The sequence below is a fragment of the Anoplolepis gracilipes genome, chromosome 4 (genome assembly GCF_047496725.1).
Source record: "Anoplolepis gracilipes chromosome 4, ASM4749672v1, whole genome shotgun sequence".
In the NCBI taxonomy this organism is placed as follows: domain Eukaryota; kingdom Metazoa; phylum Arthropoda; class Insecta; order Hymenoptera; family Formicidae; genus Anoplolepis; species Anoplolepis gracilipes.
In genome coordinates, this window is record NC_132973.1 from 11,937,262 (window position 1) to 11,948,817 (window position 11,556).

Sequence of the window (11,556 nt, forward strand, 5' to 3'; positions counted from 1 at the left end):
AGTACAAGTACAGATAAAAGCAAGAGAAAAGAGAACGGAGAAGAGCAGTACGAAGGATGTAAATGAAAAACCGATGATATAGATTATACAAATTGAAGGATGTTTCGCGCGATTTAGGCGGCAAGCGAGTGCGCGCGTCGCATATTCCGAGATTCGCATAGCAGTATATTTCGCTATTTATGATATATTTATCGCCACGCGTTTATAGAACAACGTGTAACTGTATACAGTCGCATATAGTATGTGATCGTAATAAATTTTTATTTCTATTTTATACATTTATTAATACCCGGTCGCGAATATTCGTCATAGTAATTGTATTATTTGTTGGCCTGTACTGTATAACGTTCAAGCCGGCGGTAGGGTTTCGAGCTCCGAGTGTCGATGGATCGATATGTCCATCTGCTCTCTCGCCGCGCAATTCCAAGTGAGTCGAATTTTTTCCATCGTAGTCTCGTGTCACCTCGCGATTCGATCGTTACTCGCGATAAATGCGCATTACGGCTCCATTTTTGCAAAAGTCAATTGATTTTATGGTTATATTAACCGAAGAAAAGAGTAATATAAGATTGCGTAAAAATTGGAAAGATATACTGCACTCTGCGTACGCGATTGATTTCCCCCCCCCCAAAAAAAAAAAAAAAAAAAATCTTTAAATTGTATGTAAATAGTTATATTTAAAAATGTTTGTTAAATTTTTTAACAAACTGAAATAAATAATAAAAGGAGAATGCACGGTTTTTTTTTAGATTTTTCCTTACTTGGCTATATTCTCTTTAGATTGACAATTATTAAACTTTTTCCAAGAAATTGACTGTCTTGCTCTCTAAGCTACTTACTAAATGATAAAATATTTTTGTTAGTACAATATGTAATTTTTATTTTCACCAATAAATCAAGCTTCACTATAGAAAAAAATATCTTACGAAATAACTATTACTTGTAATTGAGAGAAAGAAAATTTTCTGTTGTTTAATCATTGTCGATTTTCGGACAACGGTTCTTGCGTGCATGGAATTTCTCCCTGCTGGCATATTACCGGTAGGAAACGTAACGGCATCTATGTCGCCACTAGGTATGTCATTCTCTTGTGTTTTCAGTTTCTAACTTTCTAAAACTTTAAGCAGCGTTATCAAAAATTTACTTTTTTTCTGCTTAAAATCTTAATTTTATTTTTCACACAGAGATGGTTGTAATAAAATAAAATAAATTATCAATATATAAATATTCTATCTCTAATCATCGGTGATATCAATTGTATCAGTTTTTGTAGTGCTAAATAATCCTTATTGTATTAGTTATAAGTAGAAAAAGTGAAGAATTAATTAATTTCCATCACATACATACGAATAAATTAACTGTAGTAAAATACATCCGTTTTAGAAATTAACAATAAAAAATATATCCAGTATTGACACATTAATTTCAATAATTTAATATTTTCATTATTAATACATATGTATAAAATTTGTTATTTATATTATTTTATTATAGTATTAAACTCACAATTATAGTGCATAATATAAATATTTGTATAAAATACTAATATTGTTACTTAGCTAAGAAAATATCAATAATTGAAAGTTTTTTATTTGAATTGATTGTTTGAATTCACAAGATAAATCTATTATTAATAAAATATTAAAAATAATATCGCAATAATAGTAAAAAATTTTCGTTAGAGCATTTATATAGTTCGATTTTTTATCTCTTTTTCTATAAATTTTTTTATCAAAACATTTTAGAATCAAACGAGTCATACGTATATAAATACAAAGCTTAAAGTTTAAATAACATTGAGTCGAAATTTTTACAAATATTGTCAAAGTGATTGTAAGTTATTAAATAATTTTTAAGAATTAATTATTAAAAAATAATATTTTTACAAATCAAGAATATTGATAAGTAAAGATAAATATAATCAAAAATCGCACGATGTCAGATACTTTCAAAAATTCATCATCGTTTAATTGAAACACGCAAAATTCCTCTCTCTGAGGTACAAAGGGACTAATTCCATCGGCAATCCACAGCCGTTGCGCGCGTATATTTATTCGTTTGCCGTAATGCATACATTAATATCCTAATAACACCCCCAATATCGCGAATTTCAATAAATCCAATCGATTTTTCCAACGTGCGTATTCGATAAAATGTCTACTACATTTCACAGTACAAGTAGATATAAAATAATAACAATTCTACTTTTTAAATATATTTTTTAAATTTCTCAATTGAAAAAAAATATAAATATTTTAGTACACAGGTTCTTCCAAAATAGTAGTTATTTTTTTAGCTTTTTTAAACGCAACAAATTTTGATAATTGTATAAATTTTTAAATATTTAGATTATAGTTTTGTCTTAAATTAATCAATAATTAAAATAATGCTAATTATTAAAAACTCACAAATTACACTCATTGTATTATATATTAAAAATATAAAAAAACATGTCACGCACATTGATAAAATATTTTAGTGTTAGCAATATTTTTATAATTGATCGAAATGTTACTTAAAAACATTATTGTATTTATTTGTCTATGATGCATCGTACTTGTGTAGAACTATTTGCGTAAAACGAAAATGTCTAAAAGCGCGAATGGGCGCGAAAAAGAAATTATGCGTGCATTTTCTTTGTAATTCTAGATAGACTAAATGGTTAATGTAAGTCATAGATAACATTATATATCTGCATGAAAATCTTAATTTTAAGCAATAGTTACTTATGTAATAAATTATATATATATATATATATATATAAAGAATATGCATATAATTTCAAAAGTAGAGAGAATTAGTTACTAATATCTTAATCGCGGTATCAAGTAAATTTTTAAGTGCTCTCCCTATGTAATATAAATATTATGTACGTAACAAGTGAATTGATAAAAATTGATATACAATTTCGCAAAACCATTATGAATTCTTGTATTTTCAAAATCTCAAAGATAATTAAAAAAATTTCTTAATATTTTTTATACTATTTTTAATACTTTCTTCTTCTACGGATTATTTCTTTTATGAATATAAAATCTTTATCTCGGATAGAGATTATAAAACTCGTAGATAAAGTTATATATTAACAATCCTGTATCGCACAAATCTATAAACAATTTTTCAAAATTGAAAAACTCAAATCCGCGCTTGAATCAAACTTTGAAGAAATTTTTTAGATTTTTGAGAAGCAGAAACATGGTGAGAAATCGATCGTGCAATAGCTGGCAGTGACGATTTGTAGAATCGCCAACTTGGTAGCAGAATCGTCAGAGTGACGGAGAAGCAAAAAAAAGAGAGAAAAAGAGAGAATATGTGTAATAGTGGCGGTGAGGGGTGAAGGGAAAACAGAGAAAAATAGATGGCAGAGGGAGAAAGCAGGCGAGATATAGAGAAACAGAGTAACAGAGATTAAAAGAAAAAAAATAGAGAGAGAAAGAGAGAGAGAGAGAGAGAGAAAGAGAGAGAGAGAGAGGAGAGAGAGAGCGCAAGATAGAAGCAACGAAGAAAAAAGATAGAGTTATAAACATGCAGAGAGAGAATGAGCGCGATAAAGGGGCAGAGAGAAAGAAAGACAAACGAAGGAGAAAAAGAGATAGTGAAATAAAGAGAAAGAGAGAGGATGGTGAGAGGAGGAAAGAAGAGGGGGTGTAGAATCGAGAGCGCTGCGCAGAAACCATGGCAGCATCGTCGTGGCCTCATCGACCTAACCTACTTTAGCAAGGGACGCCTGCACGAGGTCGACGGTAACATCATCGTCCGAGGATGTTCGGCTACGACGACGACGACGACGATGATGATGATGATGACGACGACGACGATGCCAAGCCTAGCAAACTAACAACCGTTCTCCATCTACGACTCTCCATCTGCGTTCTAATATCTATGGCTCCGTTTCTCTCGTCCCTTCTCTATGCAACTATGTTATTGTCTCTTTTCTTTTCCCTTCCAACTCTTCGTTCATGCCAGTGCCAATCTCTTTTTCTTTTACTGATTCTTTTCTACATCATAATTTTATTTTTTTTCCATTCATTTTTCTTTTTTTTTCTTTCTTTCTTAATTTATAATCCCTTAAACCCCAAGGAACATATGGATTAAAAGGAATTCGCTAGACTCCTTCATTTCGCAGAGTTGAATTCCATATTTTTGAAATCACGAATTGGTACATCCAAGTTTTTGAAATATCCCCTATTAATCTCTCTCTTTGTGATATTGGTTACAACTCGTGTCTTTTATAAGAGATTTGAGAAATATTTTTATTTTGATTTTTTGCATCTCTTTTTTACAGAAAATTCTAATATCAAATTTATTAAACAAAACTTGAAAAGCGAAAATAATATCTACAATCGTTTTAAAGATGCTCACATATGTCATAATTAGCAATGAAATATATTTATATTCATAACTATATTTTTGTCAATGTGTCTTCTTCAATAACAGACGATTTATTATTTTGCATAATTTCTGACTTAGAGATAAATTAGTAATGATGTTTGGAATGTAAACGATGAAATTTCGTAGGTAAACCATGCTTTAATGTGAGTGTTATGAATTTCATTTATTATTCATTCAATACTCATTCGCGATTATTATAAAAAATAAGTGAGAGAAAAGAGTCTCATTTCATTTAATTGTTTCAGAAATTTCATTAGTTTTAAATAGAATTTGCTAAATCTACTATTAATTTGACGTGTATCAGTAAAATGATTAGGATTTATTCACTTTTATATGTGAAATGCATTTTCATACGTATAGTGCTTACATATATAATTTATATGTATTAAGATGTATTTATATGTATACTCTTTTCATTACTATATACACAGCGAGACACAGTCTGTATTTTTTCCTCGATCAAGTGTGTATGTGTGTATATGTGTACACGTGTGTAATAGGCCTCATAAAATTATATTAATAAATTTTTATATAGTAATATTGTAGTAATATTTGTCTATTAAAATCAGAATTAAGTCTGCTGCTAATTGCAAAAAAATCGAAAGAAACATCGATATTGGTGACATAATATTTGCTAGCATATAGCCACGCCTGACTCTTTTCTTCCACGACATTAACTGCGGAGAAGTCGCTGACTCGGATTGGAAAACGTTATGCCGTGATCCGGGCGCGCCTTCTCCCGCGCGAATAGAGCGACTGAAGCGACTAGAGCTTGAGTCATAGAGAGTGAATCATGCGTTACCCGCTATCCGCTCACCGCCTAGGAAACATTCTTACGGGATTCCTCTCTCATGTTAATGCACCATTTACAATAATGCATTATTATTGGTATATTATAAAGAACTTACAAAAGATTATATAAATAAAAAATTCAATAAATAAGAGAGTAAATATTAAATTAATCATATCTGGAATAAGTATAGAAATATTCTCCAAAGTGTAAAAGAAATTATGAATTTTACATATTTATGTTTATCTAATTATATACATTGCTGTAAAATATTATTAGGAGTACAGTTGCGTCAGAATCATAATATAATAATTTATGCTTTTTTTCTCATGTTATCTTAGAGAGGAAGATAGATAGATAAACAGATAAATAGATGAATAGATAAATAGAGAAAGAGAAATTTATATATATATATATATATAAATTTACAAGATACATATACGTTAAACTTTAAGAAAAAAATTAAAATGATTAAAGGAAAAATTATTTCAACAATGGTAAGAATGAAGCAATGAGAAATCCAGAAATTGCTTAGAGAAACGTCATTTCTTTCCCCAATCTCTCGAGGATTGAGTCAGAGGCAAAAACGACAGGAGTGTATCTAGGAAATGTGTAGTTAAGAGTTTAAGAAATACAGGACATTCTTACTATTCGTTGTGTAATTGAAAACGTAACTGTGTAACCTTGTTAAAGTATGGAGCGTTTTTAGAGCGAAAATTTAAAATTTGCTAGTAAGCAGTACTAAGCAGGCATGTAGAAATGACTGTGTATATATAGAATCAGCGTACAAAGACTCGTTAGTTCGAAATTAAACTTAAACTTAACTTTCTAATCGTATATATGAAAGAAAATAACATATGATGATATTCTGAATATTTTTTATATATCTGGCGTTTTTTTTTAAGTTATCTAAAATCATTATTTTAACAAAAAATGTTGCTATCTCTCTCTACTCTCAAGATTATTATATAAAATAAAAAATAATCTACCACTCACCGCATACATGGTATGATACCCAATGATGAAATTGTAGCCAATGCTGATCTGTAAAATGCAAATGAATTCTAATAATTTATAATGTTTACAAATTACTTAATATTTCCAAACATAATTATTGCGCGCAATTAAATTTTTTATTCACTTCTTTTTAGACAAATATTTAATGAAAACAATTATATTTTCAAAATAAAAAAAAAAATTATTGAATACAGATGTTAGGAAAATATGATAAATAAAAATCTAATTCTAATTATACCAAAATAATTATAAATCTCAAACTTACAATAGAAATATTTTATATATGTATATAAAAATATTAATTATAAAAAATATTTATTATAAAAATTCTCTTTTAAATACACAATTATATAAAAACTTTCTCTTTTAAATAATAAAATATTTAGAGTATTTTTGAATTATACAATAATCTATAATGGATCACTATTAATTAATTTTACAAGTAATAAATAATAAATAAGTTGTAAATTATGCTCACCTCACGGTTGTTCCACCGTAACCTGATACCTCCCGGGCCTCCTCCTTCTCCTCCTCCTCACTCTTGTTCATTTCTTGCTGTTTCTTCATGACACTCACGAAAATACTGTTAATTATAATCGCGCGCACTAATCAATAAGATACAACAATCGCGCGGCACTTTGTACAATACTTCCGATGTTAATCGTACGTATGACACGTAATTATATTACAACAAAAAAACTGCGAAAGCTACGATCCGTTTGGTACTCGACAATGGATGGTTTATACCGAGTCTTTACGTTATCACCTGGTTAATCTCTAATAAGATGTTAAGAAATAGTATACACATAACTCGATCCGTCCCGTATCTGTCATGTTTTTTCAATGGAAAGTTAAGAATAATATCGATAATTTCCACCAGATAATGTATATTATTATAAAAATTGAGTTAATGGCTAAGCTGTTATATATTATTCAAAGGTATACAGACAACAAAATATTGTTCGCACGAGATAAATGTATTATTACGATCGATATACATATCACGGCTTTTTGTTGCTTAATCAAATGAACTTAAATCATTCAATCCGGTGATTGCTTCACGTTTGCAATCCGAAAATGATGAGCAAATTATCGGAATAATTTTAAAAGTGCGATGCATGAGATATATTTCATGTAAGAAGTATGTATTTAGATTAAGATTGGGGGGGGGGCTTATACCAGTGTTAATCGTGCGAGTTGATAAACGCTAATTGTAATAATTACAGGAAATGATTGGGTTTGAGCATCGTTTAAACTTGTTACGATCGAATTTCAATAAATAATACATCGACATGTCGCGCCGCTAATCTTTCTCGAGTCTCATTACGCAAATGGCAACGGCAACACAAGGTGACTGAAGATCACTGTGTATAAACATATATGTTACGACTACGCCATACGCCGATACGCCGCAAATTTTGATGGTTATTTTTTCGAGATATAAGTATTTCATGTAAAAAATATTTAGATTAGGATTAAGCTTACCAATTATTATTCGTCGCGCGAGTTGATAAACGCTAATTATAACGACAGAGGGAATGATCAAGTTTGAGTATCGTTTAGTACTTATCACGATCGAATTTCAATGAATAATACGACGACATGTGCCGCTAACCTTCCCGCTCGAGTCCGTCGCGCGAATGGCGACCCAAGGAGACTGAAGATGAACGTATAAACATTACGTCACGAATACGTCACACGCCGATACGCCGCAAATTTCGATGCTTATTTTTACGAGATATATACTTCATGTAAGAAATATTTAGGTTAGGATTAAGCTTACCAATCGTTCATCATGCGAGTTGATAAATGCTAATTGTAATGACAGAGGGAATGATCAAGTTTGGGTATCGTTTAATTACTTGACACGATCGAATTTCAATGAGTAATACGACATGTCGTGCCGCTAAACCTTCCTGCTCGAGTCTCGTCGTACGAATGGCGACCCAAGGAGACTGAAGATGGCCTAGGTATAAACATTACGTCACGAGTACGTCATTGCCGCAAATTTCGGCGCTTATTTTGTTTATCAAACCGCTCAGTATCATATATTTCAGAATACGATTACATAAAATAGTGCGGAACATTATACATATAAAGCGATCTTTTTCTTTATAATTTTAGCAATTATTAACCCGATTAATTAACTTCGCGTTTCGTAAGAAGAAAGTTAAACAGATATTTCGCGTAATGTAAATATTTATTTGATAAAGAAATTGAAAGGGGAGATAAAAATTATTGTTTTATTGCGATATTTATTTTGTTAACACACTTTAATTTTTTGAAAATACCTCTCATCATACTTTTTAAGATAGATATAAATATGACTTGCCTATTACATCCGAATTGAAAGCATAAAATAAAGATCAAGTGATTCAAGAAGATGGTGATGTAAAAATTTAATAAATGAGCGAGAAACTCATAAAATAGAAAATAGATATTCGGCATAAACTTACTTTACATTAAATATTTCGTGACAACAAATTCACTGTCATACGATGCTCGGCATTCATATTTTTCGGCGTGTCTTATTGCGTGGTCTGTTATTTACACGTGGTAACTTTGTCCTCAAGGTTGCCGCCGAGAAGGTTAGCGGCGCGAGACACTCTGCGACATGCCGGCGTACATATTATTTATATTATTAATCAAAACTCGATCTTAATAAATACTAGTCTTAATAAATATCAAACACGATTGTTCTTTGTATCACAATTAGTATTTATTAATCCGTCGATGAACGATTCGTATTAAATTTATATATCAAAGGATTTATTGAAGAATATTTTTAGCGCGTTATATCTATTTATTTGAAATAAGAATTGATTTTGATAACAATGACCATTATATAAAACATTGATAATTATATAAACATTTTTTTTTTATTTCGATATTTACTATGTTGTTTAATGCTTAAATTAAAATACATCTCGCACAGCACTTTAAAATTCTTGTCGATTTGAATAATTAATTTATCCAGCGCTTTTGAATTTCGTATTTACTATCTTGAAAACGTGCAATACTAAATTTTAATTGTATATTTTCGGATGGTATATCACGTTCTAACAAATTTATTAATTCTCACAGTATCGCGCGTTAATCAGTGTAAAACGGTGGCGTTACGAAGGTCTTAGGCGCCCCTACGCTGGGATTCGTTCGTGCACCCTACGCAAAGCTTCAAAGAACTAAATTAAAAAATCATTTCAAAAATTCCTATTTTAGCGTTACCCGAAACTATGACGAGGACGTAACAGGATAATGGTTCTTTTTTTTTGTTTTTTATATTTTTGTTTTTATATTTTTATATTTTTTTATTTTAATATTTTTTTGTGTATTTTTATATTTTTTATGTTTTAAATTTTTATACATATGTATATTTTTTATCTTTTTTATATAATATTTTCAAGAATATTTTATGTCTGTTAATAATATATTTTATATCTTATTTTTAAAGCAATTTAAAAATTTTATTTCCTGCTTCTAGTATTTGCGAATATTTCTATAATATCTTTATAATCAAGGTTGTTGTCCAATTCACTCTCGATTGATAATATTGTTAAATCAGATAATCGCGTTTGAGTCATTGTGTTTCTAAGGTAATTTTTAATTAATTTTTATTTTGAAAAGGATGCTTTATCAGTTGCCACAGATATTGGCATAGTTAATAATATTCGAAACGTTATTACTAAATTGGGAAATATTTCCAAAAAACCATTTTGCGCTAATTTATTTAAAATATCAATTGGAGATTGCAAAGTATTTTGTTGTATATTTGCAAATGTTGTTTTATATAAATTTATTTCGTCAAATAGTTCAACAGCATTTATATCAGAAGAATTTGTATTTTTGTTATAAAGTTTTGCTCTGATTTAATGTAATATCAGAAACATTATTTTATCTATATCATATAGAAATTTGAAGACATCGCTGTGAGAATTAAATTGATTAAATCGTTCTTCCAAAGAATTTAAAGCTACATCAATAATATAATTAAAAAACTCTATTTTAAATTTTTGTTTGGCATCTCTAATTGGTTCATCTGAACGTTCATTATTAAATTCTGTTTGTTTTCTTAAACGAAGTTGTGACACGGGTGGAAATTCTGGTGAAATATTCTATAAAAGGGCGGCATCAAGACAAGTAGGCGTGAATTAATGCATAAACCATACGGTCAATTTTCATGTTTTGGACAGTTTACACTTATTGACCTTTATCAAAATTTTGCCCCCCTTCCAATTTCGCGCCCTACGCTGGAGCGTATACTGCGTACCCCATTGCAACGCCCCCGGTGTGAAATTTCATTTATCATTCTTTTCAATCATTAACAAATGATAACGAGACAGTTCGATTCCAATGGAGCATTCATTGTATCATTATTTATCAGTAACGAAGAATTTATCGTAATAGGTGGAGCATGAATTTTATTCTTCGCGATTTTTTAATGTTAAGTGGATCGTAACTTTTGCTTCGTTTTCCATCGTGTCCTGTGCGATTAATATCGGAAGTGCTTGTGTAAAATATTTTTGCGATTGTTGTATTGTGTTGATTAATGTATGTACGTTTGCAATTATTTGTATTTTCGTGAGTGTTATGTATAAATGCCATAAAGAAGTAGCAAGAAATGAACAAAGGAAGAAGAGAAAGAGATCCGGAAGCCTGGAAAGACGACAGACAACAAAACAATCATGAAGTGAGCAATCTATTTATTTATTTATTACTTATTTATATTATTTATCTATTATTTGTAAAATTAATTATTATTCCTTTATTTTCGCGATAATACATTTTAGATTATTATGTAATATAATAGATATAAAAATTCTAGATCATATTTTAAAATATTAAAAATATATTTATAATAAAGTACTCTTATAATAATTAATATTTCTATATAATAAGTGTATTTATATCATGACAGTACATCGTATCGATAATGTGAGAAAGTTCTTTTAAGTTAATATTGTGCGATATAGTTCCAAATATTAAAAGTAAATATTGATATAATTACTGAAACTAAATGTCGCCTTTAAGTAAGCCTGTAGTATTGAGAATATTGAAAAAAAATATTGGACGATTATATTATATCCAGATATATTAGTATAATATATTACATCGATAGTGAAAATATGTGACAATTTCTTTGAGTAAACTCCGTACGACCATAGCTTCAAGCATTGTTAAACATAAATCAACACTTTCAATGAGATATCTTATAATAATAAAATAATCATCAGTGTTGCATATTTATATATCGTAGTACATTCATATATTTTTATACAGAAAATCGTATATAAAAATAGATTAAATTATAACAACATTTTTGCCAGTTAAACAAATATCAAGAATGACACATCGATGTG

General features: G+C 29.4%; 1 protein-coding gene across 7 annotated transcripts in view; it reads right to left on the minus strand.

The window, feature by feature from the left end:
- The window catches only part of Tara (SERTA domain-containing protein 2 taranis), an 83,885-nt gene extending 75,734 nt beyond the window's left edge, over positions 1 to 8,151 (minus strand). Inside the window, exons 1-3 of one of the 7 annotated variants that reach the window (XM_072889923.1) lie at positions 7,983 to 8,151; positions 6,678 to 6,760; positions 6,179 to 6,226 (exon numbers count right to left, since the gene is read on the minus strand). In XM_072889923.1, coding sequence (XP_072746024.1) covers positions 6,179 to 6,187 — 9 coding nt within the window. In that variant the 5' untranslated portion in view covers positions 6,188 to 6,226; positions 6,678 to 6,760; positions 7,983 to 8,151. Of the gene's footprint in view, positions 1 to 6,178; positions 6,227 to 6,677 lie in introns of all 7 variants that reach the window. The other 6 variants (XM_072889922.1, XM_072889918.1, XM_072889921.1 and 3 more) reach the window with 6 other exon arrangements.
- Between the last annotated feature and the right edge of the window lie 3,405 nt (positions 8,152 to 11,556).